General features: G+C 55.7%; 4 protein-coding genes across 7 annotated transcripts; 3 read left to right on the top strand and 1 right to left on the bottom strand.

Moving 5' to 3' along the window:
• The first annotated feature begins 902 nt into the window (after positions 1-902).
• On the top strand, positions 903-6,682 carry LOC149299374 (matrix metalloproteinase-15-like). 3 transcript variants are annotated; one of them, XM_089486397.1, is made up of 10 exons: positions 903-953; positions 1,470-1,618; positions 2,355-2,477; positions 2,550-2,854; positions 3,011-3,172; positions 3,418-3,638; positions 3,801-3,939; positions 5,165-5,315; positions 5,942-6,057; positions 6,285-6,682. In XM_089486397.1, exons 2-10 carry the CDS (start codon positions 1,515-1,517, stop codon positions 6,680-6,682), a joined length of 1,719 nt encoding a protein of 572 aa, XP_089342523.1. In that variant the 5' UTR covers positions 903-953; positions 1,470-1,514. The 3 variants fall into 3 exon arrangements, with proteins under 3 accessions (XP_089342523.1, XP_089342522.1, XP_089342521.1); XM_089486396.1 differs by lacking the exon at positions 903-953 and having other exon boundaries at positions 1,515-1,618; positions 6,285-6,400; positions 6,473-6,682; XM_089486395.1 differs by lacking the exon at positions 903-953 and having other exon boundaries at positions 1,515-1,618; positions 3,011-3,175; positions 3,409-3,638.
• A 3,520-nt stretch (positions 6,683-10,202) lies between these two features.
• Positions 10,203-13,527, bottom strand: LOC149299375 (casein kinase II subunit alpha'-like). Its single transcript, XM_089486296.1, has 11 exons — positions 13,424-13,527; positions 12,860-12,971; positions 12,198-12,299; positions 12,045-12,095; positions 11,781-11,840; positions 11,597-11,680; positions 11,400-11,510; positions 11,220-11,321; positions 10,600-10,700; positions 10,369-10,517; positions 10,203-10,276 (listed from the first exon to the last, which is right to left on the bottom strand). Exons 1-11 carry the CDS (start codon positions 13,525-13,527, stop codon positions 10,203-10,205), a joined length of 1,050 nt encoding a protein of 349 aa, XP_089342422.1.
• Positions 13,528-14,088: 561 nt separating this feature from the next.
• Positions 14,089-21,246, top strand: LOC149299376 (cilia- and flagella-associated protein 263-like). Its single transcript, XM_089486371.1, has 9 exons — positions 14,089-14,204; positions 17,454-17,597; positions 17,703-17,859; positions 17,938-18,096; positions 19,635-19,715; positions 19,858-20,013; positions 20,425-20,532; positions 20,841-20,996; positions 21,157-21,246. The coding sequence occupies exons 1-9, from the start codon at positions 14,089-14,091 to the stop codon at positions 21,244-21,246; spliced, it is 1,167 nt and encodes a 388-aa protein (XP_089342497.1).
• A 766-nt stretch (positions 21,247-22,012) lies between these two features.
• LOC149299377 (DNA replication complex GINS protein PSF3) lies at positions 22,013-23,837 on the top strand. 2 transcript variants are annotated; one of them, XM_089486558.1, is made up of 3 exons: positions 22,013-22,203; positions 22,928-23,153; positions 23,607-23,837. In XM_089486558.1, the coding sequence occupies exons 1-3, from the start codon at positions 22,013-22,015 to the stop codon at positions 23,835-23,837; spliced, it is 648 nt and encodes a 215-aa protein (XP_089342684.1). The 2 variants fall into 2 exon arrangements, with proteins under 2 accessions (XP_089342684.1, XP_089342685.1); XM_089486559.1 differs by having other exon boundaries at positions 22,013-22,180; positions 22,920-23,153.
• The last annotated feature ends 478 nt before the right edge of the window (positions 23,838-24,315 follow it).

Here is a 24,315-nt window from a genome sequence, read left to right on the forward strand (position 1 = left end):
GCGCTTCCGACATGGAACGGCGCCCCGGCTGCTGCGTCTCCAGTGCAGAGAGATGATGGCGCGCACTGCACAGAGCTCCTTTCCTGAGGGTCCCTTATGCTGCGCTGGCTGTGGTGGCCAAAGGATCGTGCTCTATTAGAACCCTGTGTCAGTGTGGTGTGGGGCATTACCATACTGTGAGCTGGGGGGGGGGGGGGCGCGGATCGTGGCATCTGGGAAGGCTAGGGTATTTCACAGATGGTGGCATTTGTGAAGCAGTGGGCAGCGTTGAGAACTTATACCATAGTGATGTCTTTAGGTAATGGTGCCGTGGTGTGTAGGGGGAAGCAGTGGGATTAAACCATTGTGTTCATGTGCCTCGGAGACTTGTGTTAGGCGGTGGCTTCTGGGGTCAGAAGTAAAAGGTTACACACAGCAGTTCCCTGGCAGAGGGTGTTAGGAGGTGCTAGCAGGGGGGCAGTCACACAGTGGTGCCTAGGGGGGGGTGAGGTGGGGGCAGTATAAAGCGGTTACGCACAGTGGAGCCCTGGTTGAGGGCAGTATTAAGAGTACCCACTACCCAGGGGAGGCCGGTGGCAGGATGCGGGGCGGGGCCTGTGACGGTGGCCGCAGGGAGACGGGGGTCTGCAGGGTCCACGCGGCTAGTTCAGGGCTTGCATGGTGCGGCCACCGGGAGCAGCAGCGCTTTGTAGACAGTGCCTGGCCGCATGCGCTGTAAGGTCGGGGACTGTGGGGGGGGGGGGGCGAGCAGGGAGTGTCTCACTCTGTCCGGGCTCGGGACGAGACGAAGGGAAAACAGAAAGGGGACAGTCTGAGCCCCTGCCATGGCAGCTGGTGTGTGCGGGGGGCCCTCAATCCGAACCGGAGCCCCCCTACTGACCTGGGGCCTCCTCCTCCTGCTGCTTTACTGTCCCGGACACCTCGCAACCACAGAAGGGGACTCTAAAGCGGAGGTGAGTAATCGGGGGCAATAGAGGGTGGGGACCGAAGGCAGTGACAGGCAGGGGTAACAGAGAGTGGGAATCGAAGGCAGTGACAGGCAGAGGTAATAAAGGGTGGGGACCAGAGGCAATGACAGGCAGGGGCAATAGAGAGTGAGGACCGGCAGGCGGTGACAGGCAGAGGTAGTAAGTGTGGGACCAGAGGCAGTGACTGACAGGGGGTAATAGAAGGTGGGGACCAGAGGCAGTAACAGGCAGGGGTAGTAGGAGTTGATAGAACATAATCCCAGTACGCAGCCTGCCCCGGTGCCACAGCAGGGTAGGGGGCTGACTGGCTCTGACACGGCCCCCAACAGAGCGCAGCTCCGTGGGTTAATGTTCATAAATCTAGTGCTTGGCCATCGATTCTTTGCCTCTCAGGGACATTGCGTGAACTCGGCCTGTTCTGTGAATTCATTGAAAGTAAGTGGAAGGCTCCGGCTGATTTGGGTTTGCTGCCGGCCGGCGGCTCCTCTCCGTGTTTTGCAGGCCTGGTTGCGGCTCTATGGGTACCTTCCTCAGGGCAGCCGGCAGATGTCCACCCTCCGCTCTGCGCAGATCCTGGCCTCGGCCGTCTCCGAGATGCAGGCGTTCTACGGGATCCCGGTGACCGGGGAACTCGACCAAACCACCAAAGAGTAATGTCCTCGGCCAGCCAGAGTGCCAGGTCTTCTGAACCGGTTGATCACACCAAATGTTACTAAGGGGAAGGTAAAGGCAGCGGGCAGCGCTGGCACCATGGTGGCAAATCAACTCGTGCAGACGACCTGGGCAACTCTTTCATCTTCTCTGCATCACCACACCCCCTGTCACCCCAGTAATGCAGCACCTGCCCCGCCCCTGTCACCCCAGTAATGCAGCACCTGCCCCGCCCCTGTCACCCCAGTAATGCAGAACCTGCCCCACCCCCTGTCACCCCTGTAATGCAGAACCTGCCCGCCCCTTTACCCCAGTAATGCAGAACCTGCCCCACCCCCTGTCACCCCTGTAATGCAGAACCTGCCCGCCCCTTTACCCCAGTAATGCAGAACCTGCCCCACCCTCTGTTACCCCAGTAATGCAGAACCTGCCCCACCCCCTGTTACCCCAGTAATGCAGAACCTGCCCCACCCCTTGTTACCCCTGTAATGCAGAACCTGCCACCCCGGCATTTGTTGATGCCCCAGTGTGAATGGGACCTGTGCATCATGCCTGCGCTGTTACCCGCTCCTTTACAGCGGGTATTTGTTTCCGTGCACCTCCTGCGTTCCACTTACCCCCTTACCTTTGGCTGCCATGTGTGGTGTCTCTAGAATGGATGGCAAGAGACGCCATTACCCACCAGCAAGCCCCACTGCATAACCATCTCCCGGACTTCTCGCTGCTTGTTCTCAGGTGGATGCAGCGGCCTCGCTGCGGCGTTCCGGATCAGTTTGGGACTCGTGGCAAATCAAATATGCGAATGAAGCGTTACGCGCACACAGGACGCAAGTGGAGCCACAAGAAGCTCACTTTTAGGTTGGTAACGGACCCCCTGGTTCTCGTTGACGCTCTTTGACGTGACACCGACGGCCTGCTCTCTCCCCGCAGCATCCAGAACTACTCTCATAAGGTGGGAGCCGACAGTTCCTTCCAAGCCATCCGCAGGGCCTTCGCGGTGTGGGCTGGCGTGACCCCGCTGACCTTTCAGGAAGTGCCGTACGAAGCCGGGTTACAGCGCCAGACCGCCGCGGACATCCTCATCCTCTTTGCCTCCGGTTTCCATGGGGATAGCTCCCCCTTTGACGGCCCTGGTGGTTTCCTGGCACATGCCTATTTTCCAGGACCAGGCATGGGAGGAGACGCTCATTTCGACTCGGACGAGCCGTGGACTGTTGACAACGCGGATCTCTCAGGTGAGATGTTGGCGTGTGGCGGGCGGCAGTGTACGGTGGTTTCAGTAAGCGTGCTTTAGCGCTCGTTGACATGGAACTGACACGCCTTGGGAAGCGTTCCTGTATGTTCCGCGCAGAGTCGCGCAGGTTGGCGTCTAACTCTTATCTGTGTGACAGGGAACCACCTGTTCCTGGTGGCTGTTCACGAGCTGGGGCACTCGCTGGGATTAGAGCATTCCAACAACCCAACGGCCATCATGGCTCCTTTCTACCAGTGGATGGACACGGAAGAATTCCATCTGCCTGATGATGATAGGCGTGGGATACAGCAACTTTATGGTAAGAATGCGAATTCTCGGCCAGATTCCATCCGCTGTCTCGCGGAGTCCTCCCCGCTTCTAGACCGTGACCACTGCCTGCCAGGTCTCACTCGCACTCACTCTCGGGTTCCCCGTGCTGTCCGCGAGATCCTACTCCACGTCGAGGGCTTCCTGACCGACGTCTCGTAGACGTCACTCATGTCGCTCTGGGTCCTGTCTGCTCTCTCCCCCTCCACTCTCTTTTATCTCGTTTTTGTCCCGCAGGACTTCCTGAGGATCAGGTTCCCCTCACCCCATCTATCATCCCACCCACTGAGAATCCTGACAAGAAGCCCCCAAGACCACCTCCTAGGGGCAAGCCGGAGCAGCCTGGGGCAGCCCCCCCACCCCGCAGCCCATCCAGGCCCGATCAGTACGGGCCAAACATCTGCGAAGGCAACTTTGATGCAGTCAGCGTGCTGCGAGGAGAGATGTTTGTGTTCAAGGTGAGAATATGTTTTGTTTCAGATCAGGAATCCAGAATGTTCTGCCCTCTGTTCCTGAGCGTTCTAAGAGCAGCGGAGGGTCCACGTGTGGTGGGCTTCTAGGTGAGTATTTCTCAATAATACATGAGGCGGTTTCCTGATTACATGTGCTTTCCTTGTTAGGGAGGCTGGTTTTGGAGGGTCCGCCATAACCGAGTTCTCGACAACTACCCAATGCCGATTGGCCACTTCTGGCGGGGTCTTCCAGCAAATATAACAGCCGCTTACGAGAGGCACGATGGGAAGTTCATCTTCTTTAAAGGTCAGAGGTCGCATTCTCCTGCGCATGCTCAGTTGTGTTGTGTGTTAACGTCACACGGTGTTGCCCGTTCCTGTAGACACAGTAGCCTGAGTTCTCGGTGTTAGATGTAGGATGTCACCCGGTGTTTTCGGCGTGGGTAGATCTCCCGTGTCACCCGGTGTTTTGCCGCGGGTAGATCTCCTGTGTCACTCTGTGTTTTCGGCGTGGGTAGATCTCCCGTGTCACCCGGTGTTTTCGGCGTGGGTAGATCTCCCGTGTCACCCGGTGTTTTGCTGTGGGTAGATCTCCCGTGTCACCCGGTGTTTTCGGCGTGGGTAGATCTCCCGTGTCACCCGGTGTTTTCGGCGTGGGTAGATCTCCTGCTGTCACCCGGTGTTTTGCCGCGGGTAGATCTCCTGTGTCACTCGGTGTTTTCGGCGTGGGTAGATCTCCCGTGTCACCCGGTGTTTTCGGCGTGGGTAGATCTCCTGCTGTCACCCGGTGTTTTGCCGCGGGTAGATCTCCCGTGTCACCCGGTGTTTTCGGCGTGGGTAGATCTCCCGTGTCACCCGGTGTTTTCGGCGTGGGTAGATCTCCTGTGTCACCCGGTGTTTTGCCGCGGGTAGATCTCCTGTGTCACCCGGTGTTTTCGGCGTGGGTAGATCTCCTGCTGTCACCCGGTGTTTTGCCGCGGGTAGATCTCCTGTGTCACTCGGTGTTTTCGGCGTGGGTAGATATCCCGTGTCACCCGGTGTTTTCGGCGTGGGTAGATCTCCTGTGTCACCCGGTGTTTTGCCGTGGGTAGATCTCCCGTGTCACCCGTGGTTTTCGGCGTGGGTAGATCTCCCGTGTCACCCGTGGTTTTCGGCGTGGGTAGATCTCCCGTGTCACCCGGTGTTTTCGGCGTGGGTAGATCTCCCGTGTCACCCGGTGTTTTCGGCGTGGGTAGATCTCCCGTGTCACCCGTGGTTTTCGGCGTGGGTAGATCTCCCGTGTCACCCGTGGTTTTCGGCGTGGGTAGATCTCCTGTGTCACCCGGTGTTTTCGGCGTGGGTAGATCTCCCGTGTCACCCGGTGTTTTCGGCGTGGGTAGATCTCCCGTGTCACCCGGTGTTTTCGGCGTGGGTAGATCTCCCGTGTCACCCGGTGTTTTCGGCGTGGGTAGATCTCCCGTGTCACCCGTGGTTTTCGGCGTGGGTAGATCTCCCGTGTCAGGGGGTCTTACCTGGTGCTGTTTATTTGGCAGGAGAGAAGTTCTGGCTGTTTCGAGAGGCAAATCTGGAAAGCGGGTACCCTCAGCCCCTCGGCAGCTTCGGATACGGGATTCCCTACGACCGAGTCGACGCGGCCATCTGGTGGGAGCCCATGGGCCACACTTACTTATTCCGTGGAGACAAGTAAGTCACGATCTTCTTACATAAAGATTTCGGGATCCTAGAGAGGGAACGATCTGCCTCGTTGGTGGCTGGAGACACCCTGCTCAGCGGAGTGGGGGGCTCCGTATAGGGGTATCGGGGCTGTATGTGCGTATCGCATGTAACGTGTTGCGGTAGATGCACATTGTATACATTAGGAAGGACACACGCAGATACGGCCGGATGTTTAGATAAACTCAGTGGGAAAACAGGAAAGGTTCTGTATGGACAGAAGCCGCCGGAGCTTCCCGGAAAAGCTCAGGGAGATAGCGTGACCAGCGGCGGGGGTGTATCGGGGGCCGCGCTGGTAGGGATGAGGATCTATAGGGTATCCGGGGCTGTATATAGGGGGCCGGACCGGTAGGGATGAGGATCTGTAGGGTGTCCGGGGCTGTGTATAGGGGGCCGCACCGGTAGGGATGAGGATCTGTAGGGTGTCCGGGGCTGTGTATAGGGGGCCGCACCGGTAGGGATGAGGATCTGTAGGGTATCCGGTGCTGTGTATAGGGGGCCGTGCTGGTAGGGATGAGGATCTGTAGGGTAGTTTATGGGGATGCACGAAGGCTGCACATTGGGGGTCTCACGGGTATAGTATTTCTCTTTTGCAGATACTGGCGTTTTAATGAAGAGACCCGTTCAGCAGATGAGGGTTACCCCAAACCTATCAGTGTCTGGGCCGGTATTCCAGACACCCCAAAAGGCGCCTTCCTGAGTGCCGACGCGTGTGAGTATCTTGTGGACGAGGCAGTAATCACATTAGTCTGGTGGGTGCCGTACGGCTGGCGTCTCGGTGGCATCCGGGTATAGACAGGCACAGGGGGGAGATAGAAACGGGACGATAGGGGGCCGCGGCTTTCTGCTCCCCCCAGACTACGCTGAGCCTGGCATGGAGCTCACATTAACCCTTCGGGGAACAGAGCCCTGATCTTTTACCCTGTTCTTTCCCTACAGCCTACACCTACTTCTATAAAGGCGCCAGCTACTGGAAGTACGATAATCGGCGGTTGAAGACGGAGCCGGGATACCCCAAGTCTATTCTGCAGGACTTCATGGGCTGCAAGGAGGACGTGCTGAAAGAGCCGGACGCGGCCCCCCGCTGGCCGGATGCAGACCTTCCACCATTTAACCCTGACGTGGAGTCAGATGACAAGCATGACAAGGACGGGGATGGTGGCGTGACGGTCCTCGTCAGTGAGTACACGTGGGCTGTCAGTGTTGCCATGGTTATGGTGCCACTTCTCCTACTTGTGTGTGTTTTGGGACTGATTTATGTCATTATTCAGCTGCACAGGAAAGGACCGTCTAAAGCCTTACGATACTGCAAGCGCTCCCTCCAGGAGTGGGTCTGAACGTGCGCGGCGCCCTCTGTCTCCAGCTTATCGTTCTTTTTTTTTGTGGTGCTGATGCGGGGAGGTCGGGGCAGGAGGGGTTTGTGTCCTTCTCCTTCTTTCCATTCCATCCTTTGCAGTGGAGGTGGGCACGGGACTTCATGTCTGTCAGGGAGACGTTTATACCCCCCCCATGAGTATTGCGGGGGGGTATAAATTAGGGTGCCCCCCACCTGGAAGTGCAGCTAACCTGCGTGTAGCAATTGCCCGATTCCTTTTGGTTTTACACTGTGATTTTAAGGGTACATTTCCTAGAAACATTATGCGTTAGAAAAGCCCGCCGGGCGCCGCCTGCCCGCTGCCGGTTACCGGTGATTGTTCCTCAAGCCGTGAGATATTTATGCCACTCGTTTTGCACTGGTGAGAAAAGTCTCGATGACGTTAGATGACAGCCTTTATTGCGCGTACCGCCGGCTCACACGTCCCGGGGAGGAAGAAGGGCCGCTCGCTCTGAGCCTCCGTTCACCCTGCGCAGCCTCGGGGGCCGGGCCGGAGAAGTTGCTCTTACGCAGTTTCCATACCTGTCGGTTCTCGGGGTCTGTGCCTGAAATTCTAACACAAAGGGCTAAAGAGTTTTACGGTTTCTGTGTGATTTCAGTTTAAAAATCCTCGTTTTATTAAAGTTTTTTTTTTTTTTTTTAATGCTGTGTTGCTTGGCGTCACTCGGCCCGTGGTTGCGGGTGAGGGGGGATGGGGGTAATTGGCTCATCCTGCCCCCTCTCTTTGTGCGGAGATGCTGACGCCGGCCTGACATGGAGATGCACTTTACTTAATGAGATTCGCCTCCCAGAGCCCATCCGCCCGATGACTCAAATCAAACGAAGGAACGGCTGCGTGTGCACGGGGGGGGGGGTCAGCGGCATCAGCCAATCACCGATTTGGGTTCTTAACCAGCAAACCACAGCTGGTGCATTGGGACCCTCTGGCAGACTGCAAGCTCTGCTGCCAAGGACACAGAGCATGTTATCCCCCTCGGACAGGAAGCGACAAGACGGTTCACAGGCTCCGGAAAACAGCTGGAAGCGTCACCCCTAGGACTGCGGCCAAGAAAAACACTGGGGCCGGGGGGACAGACTGACAGCGAGAGGAAGGACGGACAGACAGCGAGAGATTCCGGCAGGACCCCTAAACACCCAATCAAAGCTTCACTCGGAAAGATGCATCTTTGTTCAGATGCAGAGACTGTCCCTCAGAATATAGGTTGGTTGGTAGGAACGCCCTAAAGGGACAGGGTGGTCTCTCGCTGACAAAGGGGATCATTCTTATCCAGACAGCCGCCCGTTTCTATTTCTACTCCCCTCCATGCCGCACTCAATGGAGGGGAGCACCGGCTCGCACCCGTCTCCCCCCGACACACGCAGCACCGGCGCGCACCCGTCTCCCCCCGACACACGCAGCACCGGCGCGCACCCGTCTCCCCCCCGACACACGCAGCACAACCCATCCCACAGACATACAACATACACAATGCACCAGCTCCGGCGACACTCGCTATCATTCCGGCTGAGCCTCATGGGAGTCGCTGCCTAGGTCCCATTCCTTAAAAAATAAACACATTTCTATAAATGCGCAGCTCGTTTATTTAAACAGATCCTCATTTTACGACACGGGGTGCGATGGTCAGACTGGCTGCTGCCGCAGGACTCCCCGCCAAGCCGCTGTCACACCGATAACGCCTTCCCGGGGACCGCCGGCTCCGTCCAGTCCCATCGCACCAACCGGGAGCTCCGGACCACCAGACCTGGCAAAAGGATGTACACAGAGCCACGCGACTGCTGCACGCAAACACACAAAACAAAAGCACACGTGTCACGCACACAGGAAACAGACCGAAAAGAGTCCACGCTGCTTAACAGAGGTATTTATAGAGCGGATCCTGCGCGGTGGAGATCATACAGCCAAGAGGACAACGTTCAGCCAACACTTCGTGTCCACGCGGGTCCGTCCATAATGTAAGGAGCAGACACTCCTGGGGGTGAGACACAAATCCCTCACCCACCTGAGAAACAAAAAGGGGCCGCTAAAACTGCACTTCTCAGCCCCCCGCACAGGGGTAAAGTCTTCAGACCCCCCGGATTAACACTAGGAGTTCCTGACCTCAGACCTGGAAATGGCTGAAAGATTCTGCCCCTCAGACCTCTTCTTATCAAAACACCCCAAGCCTTCGGCAGCCCCTTCCACCACCCGGGGGGGCAGCAGCTGAAGGAGGGGGCAGCAGGCAGTCACCCCATGAGTTTGCACAATAGAATAAAGAGGGCGACACAATGTCTGATCCTTTAGGCGGCGTAGCCGAGGAGGCCACATGGTCACTGAGGTAGCGTTACAACCCGCAGTAGACGTGTTACTGGGGACGGGGGGCGCTGCAGCTGTCGCGCTGTCCGTCACGCCGCGTTTCCGAGGCATGAGCTGCTGCCGGGGGGGACATGGCAGATGTAGTGTCTGCCTGGCACCGGGCTGTCCTAGGGGGTCTCTCATGTAACTTTTTAACAAACAGGAAGAAGTAGACCTCCCCGCGGCAGGGAAAAGCCCTGAAGACCCGCTCCTCGAGGAACACTAATCCTACCCCGAAAAGGAGCGCTCAGACTCGCAGGCCTTAGAAGCTAAAACATCCCTGGATATCCGTAACGAGTAAAGGGGCTATTGCTGCTTCTACAGAGGTGACTCTACCGTATCTCTCAGATCTTTACTGCGTGACTCCAAATAACTCAATCCACCGTCGTGGCTCGAGGAGCTCTGCTTGTGACACTGCGCAGGACCTGCTAGGAGACGCCTGATCAACCCTACGAGGAAGCTCTGTCCAAAAGGCAAAGGGTTAACCAGGGTGCATTTAGCAGACTCCGAATCTTCCTACCCTCACGCGTGCAGAAGGGGTGGGAGGTCTGAGTCCAGCACTGGAACGAGCCGTTGGCCTCTCACTCCTCCGGGATTGCGGACACCGGTGCTGCGGGGACTAATGAAGAAGACGGGTCCCGTGCTGTCCATGTTTCCTGCGGCTCTCTCCGGTTTCTGCGTGTTATTCCATTCTGCTCACGGAAACGCGGTGGGACCAGCAGCGGCGCCCTAACGGGGGGGGTGGAGAGAGAGAAAGGCAACGGCTGAGCGGCAGTAACCAGATTATTCAATCTACACAATTACCCCCAGGACAACGAGGTCCTGTATGAAGACCACCAAGGACAACGAGGTCCTGTATAAAGACCACCAAGGACAAGGTGGTCCTGTATAAAGACCACCAAGGACAACGAGGTCCTGTATAAAGACCACCAAGGACAACGAGGTCCTGTATAAAGACCACCAAGGACAACGAGGTCCTGTATAAAGACCACCAAGGACAAGGAGGTCCCGTATAAAGGTCCACCAAGGACAAGGAGGTCCGGTATAAATGGTTTGAAATGTAAGGTGTTCTGATGAAAGGAGGGGGAATAAAGGCACAGCAGAAGGCGCTGGCCCGTTTGGCATTGTCATTACCCACAATCCCCAGTCCTCATCGAGCGGCTGACAGGCTGCCCGGGAGCACAGTGCCGTCTGTCTGAGCCTGCTGCTCCTTTACTATGGGATCTGCGGAGGGAGAAAGAGACGCCGAGTACAAAGAAACCGCAAACAGAAGACAGAAGTCACCGGGAGAAGCTGCTCGGGGAGAGAGGACTCACAGAAGTAAGGGTGCTCCATAGCTTCCCGTGCGGTCAGCCGCTGCTGATGGTCGTAACGCAGTAACTTATCCAGCATGTCCAGGGCCTCGGCGCTCACCAGGTGCCGGTTCTCGCTGTGCAGGAAATTCTCCCAGCGCTTCCGGGAGTGCCTGAAACGAGCCCACAAAGGCTGCTCAGCGAGTCCCATCGCCGGCTTTAGAAAGCACGCCGAGCGGCAGCTTCGTTACTTACTGCCCCAGGATGTCGTTGAAGTGAGGATCCAGCTCGATGTGGTATTTCTTTAGGTATCCATACAGCTCATCTGTGCCCAACACTTTGGCGATCCGGACCAGCTGCGCATGAACACGAAGCATCAATGCCCACTTCCATATCAGGAACCCCCACGCCGTACCTTTCATGCTGCGATCCGCCATATGCAATAGGGACTGGTTACTCCTCCAATGCACAGAGGCCGAGCCCAATCAGGTAGCCGACCCATGTACGTTGGAGTCCCATCCCCTCCGGCTAGTCCCCCCTGTGCATCGGAGTCCCATCCCCTCCGGCTAGTCCCCCCCTGTGCATCGGATTCCCATCCCCTCCGGCTAGTCCCCCCCTGTGCATCGGAGTCCCATCCCCTCCGGCTAGTCCCCCCTGTGCATCGGAGTCCCATCCCCTCCGGCTAGTCCCCCCTGTGCATCGGAGTCCCATCCCCTCCGGCTAGTCCCCCCTGTGCATCGGAGTCCCATCCCCTCCGGCTAGTCCCCCCTGTGCATCGGAGTCCCATCCCCTCCGGCTAGTCCCCCCTGTGCATCGGAGTCCCATCCCCTCCGGCTAGTCCCCCCCTGTGCATCGGAGTCCCATCCCCTCATTACCTGGTCATAGTTGTCTTGGCCGTGGAAGAAGGGCTCCTTCCTGAAGATCATGCTGGCCAGCATACAGCCCAAGCTCCACATATCCAGACTGTAATCGTACATCTGCCAAGAAAAGCCGAGCCATTTACCCCCTGTGCCCGCCTTGCCACCATTAAGCCCATATAACTGCCCCGCACTGACCTGGTAATCGACCAACAGCTCGGGCCCCTTAAAGTATCGGGAGGCCACGCGGACGTTATATTCCTGGGCTGGGTGGTAAAACTCCGCCAGGCCCCAGTCTATCAACCGGAGCTAGAAGGAAGGGGCAGAGGAAGCTGTGAAAAGGGTGTCTGCAGAGGACGGAGAGGGGCAGCTGGGTTCTGAAGAGGGGTAAATACCTTTTTCTGCTGGTGGTCAATCATCACATTATGTGGCTTCACGTCTCGGTGCATGACCCCTTGGCTGTGGCAATAATCGAGGGCCTGCCAAAGACACAACACGTCAGGACGTGGAGGAACCTGCCCCGGAGGGGGCATTCGAACCGACTGGGGTTAAACCTGAGCGCGCGTTCCGCGGACTCACCTTCAGCAGCTCGTACATGTAATAGCGGATGTCGTAGTCGGTCAGGACCTGATACAACTGCTGCTCGGGAGAGAAGAGAAAACCGCATCAGAAAGGGCACCGGCGGACGGCTCATGGGGGACTAACTGCCCCCCCGTCTACTCTGGGGACCGAAAGCAACTCACCGGGGAGACCCTTAAAAGAGGAGGTAAGACGGGCGCCCCGCTAACACCAAGTCCCCACACTACATTACGCGTTACAACCCCGCCGCTTCCACTCACGTACCTTAAAGTCGGTGTTATTGATGTATTCAAACACAAGAGCTGGGGTCTTCGACTGCAGCGGGGAGGAAAAAGCACAGCTTAGGAGAACATCCACAGAGAAGATATCAGTCGGAATACACGCCGTGCGACCCCACACCGCGGGGAGATTACTCACCACCGGATCCTTGATGGTGTCCACCAGCCGGATGATATTGGTGCCGCCGCGCAGGTTTTCCAAAATCTTCACTTCACGCTTAATCTTCTTCTTTTTAACGGGCTGTGAACAGGATGACACGGGGATCACAACCGAACCGCAACCGGCCCCACAGCAAGCGCAACCGGCCCCACAGCAAGCGCAACACAACCGCAACCGGCCCCACAGCAAGCGCAACACAACCGCAACCGGCCCCACAGCAACCGCAACCGACCCCACAGCAACTGCAACACAACCGCAACCGCAACGCAACCGCAACCGGCCCCACAGCAACTGCAACACAACCGGCCCCACAGCAACTGCAACACAACCGCAACCGGCCCCACAGCAACTGACTCACAACAGGCCATTTAAACCCTCCGCATCGGCCGTATCACTATTTACTAGAGTCAGAAAGACCCAAAAAATGTCATCGTTCTAGAATGTGATGGTGCCATACAAAACCACACCGCACACACGTCAGATTCCGTGTAACACGGAACACGTGAGCTTCAAGCAGTATCAACCCCCGATTCCGTGTGACACAGAACACGTGAGCTTCCCACAGTATATACCCCCAATTCTGTGTAACACGGACACACTTGCGTATACCGCTGCACGTGTCCATGCTGTTCATGCAATACCTTGAGGATCTTGACCACGACTCTCTCGTTGTTTGTGATGTTTATGGCTTCAAAGACCTCGCTGTACTTCCCCCGGCCCAGTTTTCTGACCAGCTGATAATCCTCCTGATTCCTGTGGGTGACAAGGCAAGAGTTTCTGGCCCGTCCGTGGCACTGTAGCCCCCCACCTTTTTTCCGGGACGTGGCACTGTGGCCCCCCGGCCTGTTTTCCGGGACGTGGCACTGTGGCCCCCCAGCCTGTTTTCCGGGACGTGGCACTGTGCCAGGCTCCACGTGGGCCACTAAAAGCCATAGTGACCGCTTTGTTATGGCACAAAATAAATACCGCGGCTGCTACATTGTAGCCAATAAGATCCACACCGCAGCAGGATGGGTATTATGTTTAAGCGCCGGCACCGCAGGGGTGTAATGTTTAGGCGCCGGCACCGCAGGGGCGTTAGATTTTGCATTTCCTTTTGCCCCATTTATTATGCGGAACACTCGGCTCTTTTTTACCCCTCGGCGTTTGCCCCCGCCCCTCGGCGTTTGCCCCCCGCCCCTAGGTCTTTGACCCTCGGTGTTTACCCCCAGGCGGGGACGTGCGCCTCATAGTCCCAGTACTCGCGGCTCCTCAGGGTGTTCACGTCGGCGTACACTCGGGCTCTGCTCCCGGCCTGCGGACCCGGCATGGCTCCGGCGGAAGGTGAGCGGCTGGGGCCCCAGGGGCCCGGAAGGTGCAGGCGGCGAGCGGCCGCGCGCTGGAATAGGAGGGTAGCCGTGCGCAGGACAGCCAGCTCGGGCCGGGTCAGCGGCTTCCGGGACAGCGAGACACACGCAGGAGCCTGGCGCACGGGCCACAGCGCACCCTACCGGCTGGGAGGGGAACAGCAGCACCCGGGCACGCGGCGGCACCACCGACTCACTGTAACATAGGGTAAATAGCTTGGGCATGCTGGCTGAGGATAATGGGGATTTACAATGACCACAAATTTATTCAAGCTTCCAAGACTGGCTGAGGATAATGGAACAGGGTAACCACAGCTGGAGAAGCTGCCTGGGGCTACGGCTGGCTGAGGATGATGGGAGAGGTGGCTTCCCCTGGATTACCTCACTATAGAGGCCATCAGTGGTGAAAGGGTTACAAGACGCTGTAAGGGAGGAGCGCTCAGTCTCCATAGCAACTATAGCAAGGCTGTCACGTGCGCTCTGCATCGCCTGGTAGGGGAAGTTTTACTGTTTCTATAGCAACTATGACGGATACCGACGCAGAGAGTGTCCGGACCGAGTCCCAGGCCGGGGAGGACCCCTTCCTCCCCCTCACCGAGCTGAGCCCCGAGCAGCTGCGGGCCCTAATTCGGGACACCAGGTAAGAACCCCCGCATGTCCCATAGTACCAGAGAGACCCCCAATACAGCCAGCTGCTTCCCCATAATACCAAGGAGACCCCCAATACAACCAGCTGCTTCCCCATAATACCAAGGAGACCCCCAATACAGCCAGCTGCTTCCCCATAATACCAGAGAGACCCCCAATACAGCCAGCTGCTTCCCCATAATACCAGAGAGACCCCCAATACAGCCAGCTGCTTCCCCATAATACCAAGGAGACCCCAATACAGCCAGCTGCTTCTCCATAATACCGAGGAGACCCCCAATACAGCCAGCTGCTTCCCCATAATACCAGAGAGACCCCCAATACAGCCAGCTGCTTCCCCATAATACCAAGGAGACCCCCAATACAACCAGCTGCTTCCCCATAATACCAAGGAGACCCCCAATACAGCCAGCTGCTTCCCCATAATACCAGAGAGACCCCCAATACAGCCAGCTGCCTCCCCATAATACCAAGGAGACCCCCCATACAGCCAGCTGCTTCTCCATAATACCGAGGAGACCCCCAATACAGCCAGCTGCTTCCCCATAATACCAAGGAGACCCCCAATACAGCCAGCTGCTTCCCCATAATACCAAGGAAACCCCCCAATACAGCCAGCTGCTTCCCCATAATACCAAGGAGACCCCCAACACAGCCAGCTGCTTCCCCATAATACCAAGGAGACCCCCAATACAGCCAGCTGCTTCTCCAAAATACTAAGGAGACCCCCCAATACAACCAGCTGCTTCCCCATAATACCAGAGACCCCAATACAACCAGCTGCTTCCCCATAATACCAAGGAAACCCCCCAATACAGCCAGCTGCTTCTCCATAATACCAGAGACCCCAATACAGCCAGCTGCTTCCCCATAATACCAAGGAGATCCCCAATACAGCCAGCTGCTTCTCCATAATACCAAGGAGACCCCAATACAGCCAGCTCCTTCCCCATAATACCAAGGAGACCCCAATACAGCCAGCTGCTTCCCCATAATACCAAAGAGACCCCCAATACAGCCAGCTGCTTCTCCATAATACCAAGGAGACCCCCAATACAGCCAGCTGCTTCTCCATAATACCAAGGAGACCCCCAATACAGCCAGCTGCTTCCCCATAATACCAAGGAGACCCCCAATACAGCCAGCTGCTTCTCCATAATACCAGAGACCCCAATACAGCCAGCTGCTTCCCCATAATACCAAGGAGACCCCCAATACAGCCAGCTGCTTCCCCATAATACCAAGGAGACCCCAATACAGCCAGCTCCTTCTCCATAATACCAAGGAGACCCCAATACAGCCAGCTGCTTCCCCATAATACCAAGGAGACCCCCAATACAGCCAGCTGCTTCCCCATAATACCAAGGAGACCCCCCAATACAACCAGCTGCTTCCCCATAATACCAGAGACCCCCAATACAACCAGCTGCTTCCCCATAATACCAAGGAAACCCCCCAATACAGCCAGCTGCTTCTCCATAATACCAGAGACCCCAATACAGCCAGCTGCTTCCCCATAATACCAAGGAGATCCCCAATACAGCCAGCTGCTTCTCCATAATACCAAGGAGACCCCAATACAGCCAGCTCCTTCCCCATAATACCAAGGAGACCCCAATACAGCCAGCTGCCTCCCCATAATACCAAAGAGACCCCCAATACAGCCAGCTGCTTCTCCATAATACCAAGGAGACCCCCAATACAGCCAGCTGCTTCCCCATAATACCAAGGAGACCCCCAATACAGCCAGCTGCTTCTCCATAATACCAGAGACCCCAATACAGCCAGCTGCTTCCCCATAATACCAAGGAGACCCCCAATACAGCCAGCTGCTTCCCCATAATACCAAGGAGACCCCAATACAGCCAGCTCCTTCTCCATAATACCAAGGAGACCCCAATACAGCCAGCTGCTTCCCCATAATACCAAGGAGACCCCCAATACAGCCAGCTGCTTCCCCATAATACCAAGGAGACCCCCAATACAGCCAGCTGCTTCCCCATAATACCAAGGAGACCCCCAATACAGCCAACTGCTTCTCCATAATACCAGAGACCCCAATACAGCCAGCTGCATCCCCATAATACCAAGGAGACCCCCAATACAGCCAGCTGCTTCCCCATAATACCAAGGAGACCCCCAATACAACCAGCTGCTTCCCCATAATACCAAGGAGACCCCCAATACAGCCAGCTGCTTCCCCATAATACCAAGGAGACCCCCAATACAGCCAGCTGCTTCCCCATAATACCAAGGAGACCCCCAATACAGCCAGCTGCTTCCCCATAATACCAAGGAAACCCCCCAATACAGCCAGCTGCTTCCCCATAATACCAAGGAGACCCCCAATACAGCCAGCTGCTTCCCCATAATACTAAGGAGACCCCCAATACAGCCAGCTGCTTCCCCATAATACCAGAGACCCCCAATACAGCCAGCTGCTTCCCCATAATACCAAGGAGACCCCCAATACAGCCAGCTGCTTCCCCATAATACCAGAGACCCCAATACAGACAGCTGCTTCCCCATAATACCAGAGACCCCCAATACAGCCAGCTGCTTCCCCATAATACCAAGGAGACCCCCAATACAGCCAGCTGCTTCCCCATAATACCAAGGAAACCCCCCAATACAGCCAGCTGCTTCCCCATAATACCAAGGAGACCCCAATACAGCCAGCTGCTTCCCCATAATACCAAGGAAACCCCCCAATACAGCCAGCTGCTTCCCCATAATACCAAGGAAACCCCCCAATACAGCCAGCTGCTTCCCCATAATACCAGAGACCCCCAATACAGCCAGCTGCTTCCCCATAATACCAAGGAGACCCCCAATACAGCCAGCTGCTTCCCCATAATACCAGAGACCCCCAATACAGCCAGCTGCTTCCCCATAATACCAAGGAGACCCCCAATACAGCCAGCTGCTTCCCCATAATACCAAGGAGACCCCCAATACAGCCAGCTGCTTCCCCATAATACCAAGGAGACCCCCAATACAGCCAGCTGCTTCCCCATAATACCAAGGAGACCCCAATACAGCCAGCTGCTTCCCCATAATACCAAGGAAACCCCCCAATACAGCCAGCTGCTTCCCCATAATACCAGAGACCCCCAATACAGCCAGCTGCTTCTCCATAATACAAAGGAGACCCCCAATACAGCCAGTTATTGCCCCCCTTGCATTGCTGCGCACTCATTTGGGGCAGGAGCTGTCTTTGTGACCGCGTCCCGTTTCTCAGCAATGCAGTGTCCACGCTCAAGGCCGAGACCGAAGTGTTTGAGAAGTTCTGTAAGAGGCTGGATGCAGCGGACCTCACGCCTGCCCCCATCACTGAAGCTGGACCCCCCAGCCTGGACTTCAGCCAGGTACTAGCCCTCTGCCGGTGACCTTGGTCGGGATAGCCTAAAGTGGATGAGTTATTAGTGACGGTATTAGCGGTATGTAACATGCGCCGATCGCCGGGGCCTCTCTCTCCGTAGATGCGCAGTCGGCGCAGGTCCAAGTCCCGGAGCACAATCTCCGAGCGGTTATTCAGTCTGAGTGTGGAGCAGAAGTGTGAGCTGGTGCAGAGAGAGCTGGAGGGGTCAAAGGAGGAAGCGCGGAAGGATAAGGAGAACGCGGACAGGCTGGTGCAGAGTTTACAGGTAATGATTGAGCTCCGAGGCTCTCCCCGCGTCGGAGCGCGCAGCGTGGCTCACTCCGCTCTGTCGTCTCTCATACAGGCCACAATGGAGGAAGCTGAAATTCGCAGAGCAGAGATTAAAAAAGCCACATACGAGTTTGAGCGAGATATCGGCAGGGCCGCTGTGAGTAGGAAGAAGGCCACAAGTGTGGCCCCTGACAAGATCCTTCGCTACCTGGAAGAGAAAACCCGTGCCAGAGTGAGTCAATACATCTACATGTTCTATGCAAGGCTGTGGAAAGGAATAGCTTCCGTCGCTGTGCTGTATGTATCCAGGGCTCGCATATGCCTTTGTCGCCATGCTGTATATGTCTTGGGTGCACATACGCGTCCGTCACCGTGCTGTATATGTCATGGGTGCACATACGCGTCCGTCGCCGTGCTGTATATGTCTTGGGTGCACATACGCGTCCGTCGCCATGCTGTATATGTCTTGGGTGCACATACGCGCCCGTCGCCGTGCTGTATATGTCTTGGGTGCACATACGCGCCCGTCGCCGTGCTGTATATGTCTTGGGTGCACATACGCGCCCGTCGCCGTGCTGTATATGTCATGGGTGCACATACGCGCCCGTCGCCGTGCTGTATATGTCATGGGTGCACATACGCGTCCGTCGCCGTGCTGTATATGTCTTGGGTGCACATACGCGCCCGTCGCCGTGCTGTATATGTCATGGGTGCACATACGCGTCCGTCGCCGTGCTGTATATGTCTTGGGTGCACATACGCGCCCGTCGCCGTGCTGTATATGTCTTGGGTGCACATACGCGTCCGTCACCGTGCTGTATATGTCATGGGTGCACATACGCGTCCGTCACCGTGCTGTATATGTCATGGGTGCACATACGCGTCCGTCGCCGTACTGTATATGTCTTGGGTGCACATACGCGTCCGTCACCGTGCTGTATACGTCTTGGGTGCACAAACGCGTCCGTCACCGTGCTGTATATGTCTTGGGTGCACAAACGCGTCCGTCACCGTGCTGTATATGTCTTGGGTGCACATACGCGTCCGTTGCCGTGCTGTACATGTCCGGGTCGCACATACGCGTCCGTCACCGTGCTGTATATGTCTTGGGTGCACATACGCGTCCGTCGCCGTGCTGTACATGTCCGGGGCACACATACGCGTCCGTCACCGTACTGTATATGTCTTGGGTGCACATACGCGTCCGTCACCGTGCTGTATATGTCTTGGGTGCACATACGCGTCCGTCACCGTGCTGTATACGTCTTGGGTGCACAAACGCGTCCGTCACCGTGCTGTATATGTCTTGGGTGCACAAACGCGTCCGTCACCGTGCTGTATATGTCTTGGGTGCACATACGCGTCCGTTGCCGTGCTGTACATGTCCGGGTCGCACATACGCGTCCGTCACCGTGCTGTATACGTCTTGGGTGCACATACGCGTCCGTCGCCGTGCTGTATATGTCTTGGGTGCACATACGCGTCCGTCGCCGTGCTGTACATGTCCGGGGCACACATACGCGTCCGTCACCGTACTGTATATGTCTTGGGTGCACATACGCGTCCGTCACCGTGCTGTATATGTCTTGGGTGCACATACGCGTCCGTCGCCGTGCTGTATATGTCTTGGGTGCACATACGCGTCCGTCACCGTGCTGTATATGTCTTGGGTGCACATACGCGTCCGTCACCGTGCTGTACATGTCCGGGGCGCACATACGACCCTTGTTTCTGGGTCCAACTTGTAAATGTGTCCTTCTCACTTCACAGGACAGTCTGATAGACAAGCTGCGTCTGAAGAACGCATCCCTGAAAGTCCACAAGAAGAAGCTACAGATGCAGCTCAAACAGGTATCTGTCTAATAGTACGGTTACCATCCCATGAGTGCAAGATTACAGCCTGAACCCTGATAGTGAGGTCTATTAGGAGGGCATTTTCTAGACCCCACATACGCAGGGCAGGTGAAAGAGTAATCAGGGCTCTGCTTCCCAGAAGGAGGAGATGGGGGAAGTATTGCACGAGGTGGATTTTCAGCAATTGAAGATAGAAAATGCACAGTTCTTGGAGAGGATTGATGAACGGAACCAAGATCTGCTACAGCTGAAACTCACCACCGGAGACACGCTTCAGGTCTTCAACTCCTACAAGGTAAGAGACTTGTGTGGGTATTCCAAAGGGTTGACGTTTGGGATGGCCAGTGGCCATGTTTGCATATTAAGAACACGTTGAGCTAACGGTAGGCAACACTTGCCTTTCCAATGTCCTCACCATTCCGTGGATTGCTAAGGACCATAAGGCCACATTTCAAATATTTCACCAGAATCATTTGGTGTTCCCATTGCCCACTGTCATCGAACTAGCCACCAGGAGGCCATTAGTAACTGCAGCGTTATCATCCAGGGTCATGGGTGGTGATCACGTGAGTAAAGGACTCGTGGGGAAGAGTGGTGGATTGGTTGTTATGTATCCTGAAACAGTGTTGAGTAATTCCCATCCACTTAATGTCCGCGTACAAAAGGCTCCGCTGTGCATTACAATTCTTTCCTTTCGGAATATCAGAAAAAGCTTCAGAACTCGACTATGGAGTCCTGCCATCTCGACAAGGAGATTTCCACAAGGAGCGAGATGCTGCGGAGGATCGAGTGTGAGACGCACCTGGTCGAGCAGGTATCTGGAGTCTTTATCGGAGGGTGGTGCGAGGGAGGAGAAAATGATAGTGGTGAGAGGGAGAGGAACGTTACTGTTAGGAAGAGTGAAGTATAAGGTGAAGAGGGTGATACAGCAGGGAGGAAAAGAGTGTTTGAGGAGGATAGTGCGAGGACGATTGTGCAAGGAGGAGAGGATCGTGTGAGCAGGTGCAGAAGAGGGTGAGTCTGGACTGCCAGAGAAAAGACCTGCCACTAACCAGTATCTGGTAACCTCACGGCTTCCCGCCATAATGTTGCGTTCCGTGTGATCTTGCGTTTTCTTGGAAGGAGCGACAGAAAGCAGAGAATGTAAACAAGAAGCTGAGGAGACAACTAAGTGACTACCGGGTCCCAGATGTGCTGCAGTATGTCCAGGAGAAAATGGAGCAAGATCAGCTGCAAAAAACCATTCGCGTTTGGGAGAGGAAAGCAGAGATAGCCCAGGTAACCACACAGGGTGCCGATCTGGTTCAGTCAGTTAGTCCAGGCGTTCGGGTTCTAGTTAGCTTCAGTCACTGGGGGTCGTCGGGTTCTGGTTGCTGCCAGTCACCCGGATTCGTCAGGTCACAGCTTGAAGATCTCCCACATGCTCTCTTCTTTACAGCTTTCCTTGAATACACGTGGCAGGGCGTGGGAGCAGCTGAAGGGAGCCGGTAACATACAGTGCTACACCCAGCCAGCCGCCGGCCACTGAATGCCACAGTTATGTAAATAAAAGATCATTAAATACAATGTGTGCTGTGTGTGTTACTCCCTGCTCGCGCAGTATGATACAGACAGTGCACCTTCTCGTTTTACACAGACACCCCGTTTTACTTTTACTGTCTAAATGGGTTACCCTGTGCTTTGTAATACACCATCCCACACCACCACCAGCTGCCTGTACAGAGTACCCTGTGCCTAGTAATACACCATACCGCACCCCCACCAGCTGTTGCCTGTACAGAGTACCCTGTGCCGTGTAATACACCATATCACACCACCACCAGCTGCTGCCTGTACTGGGTACCCTGTGCCATGTAATACACCAAACCGCACCACCACCAGCTGCTGCCTGTACAGAGTACCCTGTGCCGTGTAATACACCATATCACACCACCACCAGCTGCTGCCTGTACCGGGTACCCTGTGCCATGTAATACACCAAACCGCACCACCACCAGCTCCTGCCTGTACAGGGTACCCTGTGCCACGCTGACAGGCAGCAACAGACAGACCCATGAGGAAGGGTTTCCAGCCACTCAGACAGCGGATGCTGATGCAGTTACTATGGAAATCTTCTCCACCGTGGCCATGGTAACAGAAACGGTAAACGAGTCAGAAAGTGTACACGCTGAGAGCGAGGCTTGGAACGCGCCAGTGGGTGTGTCCTACGGAAGGCGGGAGTTTCGCTTTGCATTTGAAGAGCGGCCATATTGGTTGGGGCGAGCGGCTGGCGGACTGTCGGTCGGTTTACAGGCATGTGGGAGCCGTACCAGGCGGTGGAGGCTGGCCTGGGCCGAGAGGACAATTTCCTGTCTCTGGAGGATGTGCTCATGTCTCAAGAGAAGCTGCCCTGCCGCATAGAGAGCGGCCTCCCCCGTCTGGGCTTTCTGGAGAAGGGGGGAGAGAGCGACAGCATCCCTGCGGTAACCAGGCCAGACAGAACCCTGTGGTGTGCAGGGGCCCTGTGAGGAGAGACTGATAGGCTTAGCAGGGGCCCCTGAGAGGAGAGACTAGTGAGAAGCTTAGCAGGGGCCCTGAGAGGTGAGACCAATGAGAGGCTTAGCAGGGGCCTCTGAGGGGAGAGACCAATGAGGCTTAGCAGCGGCCCATGAGAGTTGAGACCAATGAGAGGCTTAGCAGGGGCCCCTGGGAGGTGAAACCAATGAGAGGCTTAGCAGGGGTCCCTGAGGGGAGAGACCAATGAGAGGCTTAGCAGGGGCCCCTGAGGGGAGAGACCAATGAGAGGCTTAGCAGGGGCCCCTGAGAGGAGAGACCAATGAGAGGCTTAGCAGGGGCCCCTGAGAGGAGAGACCAATGAGATGCTTAGCAGGGGCCCCTGAGAGGAGAGACCAATGAGAGGCTTAGCAGGGGCCCCTGAAAGGAGAGACCAATGAGAGGCTTAGCAGGGGCTCCTGAGAGGAGCGACCAATGAGAGGCTTAGCAGGGGCCCCACAGAACTTTAGTGCTTGTGCTAGCGGGTTGCGTTTCACTTGTTCGTTAATGTATTGGAAAGATGGCGGGTTATGAATGGTGCCAGAGTGTGAGACGGGGTAGCTGCTCCGCCATGTTCACGCGTTGAGTCGTGGAACGGATCCCTCTTCTTGTAGAGGGTGATTATGTTGGGTTTGCCCCGTTTTAAGCGTTTTTAACCCTCTTTCTCAGGGCATTAGGATGGAGCTGCCTCTTTGGTTGGCCAAAGGTCTCTACGATAACAAGCGGCGCATCCTGTCCATGGAGCTCCCGAAGATTTACCGAGAGGGCTGGCGCACCGTCTTCAGAGCTGATGCCAATGTGGTGGACCTTCACAAGATGGGGCCCTATTACTATGGCTTTGGCTCTCAGCTCCTTAACTTTGACAGCCCAGAGAACACGGAGATAGCAAAGACGATATTGCAGGTAATGGCGTTAGTAATACACCCCCTTCCCGTGCCGAGAGCTGACTGGACCCCTGGTTAATTGGTTTTATTAATGTGGCTACCTGCTTTAACCGTGGTGTCGCTCAGTAACTCTGCGTTGGGCTGCAGGCCTCGTGCTGGAGGGGATTTTCATTAGACCTCGTACTCTGGCCCATAGCGTCACTGAAACTTTGACTGCCCTGTGTATGTGTATGTATATATATATATATATATATATATATATATATATATATATATAATAATGTATGATGGCACTGAAATAATACACGCATGTGTATGAATGAAGCTATAGGTAGAGGTAAAATCCCATGGCACGAAGAGCCTGTGTGTAAGTGGCAGAATGTGGCACCCTTGCTGTGACCAAGAGAGAATATGAGCCGTTTACACTCGTTATCTTCCCTCTGCCCATGTCCTGTATTCCGCTGTCTCTTAGACCTTTGTCGGCCGCTTCCGACGCATTATGGACTCATCGCAAAATGCCTACAACGAGGACACGTCTGGGCTGGTGTCACGGCTGGATGAACTGGAACGTGGGCTGTTTCGAGCTGGCCAGAAAGGGCTAAATGCTTTTCAAAGTTGGGAGAGGGGGACAGCCTCGCAGATCACCGCGTCCAGTCTGGTGCAGAGCTACCGGAAGAGAAAGTTTAACGAGACTGATACCTGAAGAGCGCCTGTCATCTACGTGCCATCGTGGGTGGGACAGTGCTTGGCAATATTTCTTGGACCGGTTCGAGACGGTGTCTCTTCCTGCGGACACGGAGAAGGAGTAAGAGGCACGTGGGCTGGGGGCTGTCTGCCTCCTGCGCGGCTTTCATTCATTAAAAGGTGTAACTCAAGCTTTGTGGTGATGGCGTCTCTCTACAGCAGTCTCGGCACGTCCTTAAAATGTGGAGAACGTGTTCTTAGGCTCTGTCTCCATGCGAATGACATGTTTAGCAGCAGCCCCTGGGGTAATAAGCACAGCGCTGTACACAGGTTTAGTCCCCTGTCCCACCTCGTGTGATGGTAACCCCCCTGAACCTTTATTAAAGCAGCTGCTAGAAGAGCAAGTCCCTGAATGTTTGTGTGTGACTTCTATTCCTCCGGCAGCACCGGCTGTTACACGGCTGCAGTAATGGATGCTGCCGGTGAGGAGCTGATTC

The sequence above is a fragment of the Sceloporus occidentalis genome, unplaced genomic scaffold, assembly GCF_023333645.1.
Source record: "Sceloporus occidentalis isolate IW3139 unplaced genomic scaffold, rSceOcc1.0.p SCAF_29, whole genome shotgun sequence".
Classification (NCBI taxonomy): domain Eukaryota; kingdom Metazoa; phylum Chordata; class Lepidosauria; order Squamata; family Phrynosomatidae; genus Sceloporus; species Sceloporus occidentalis.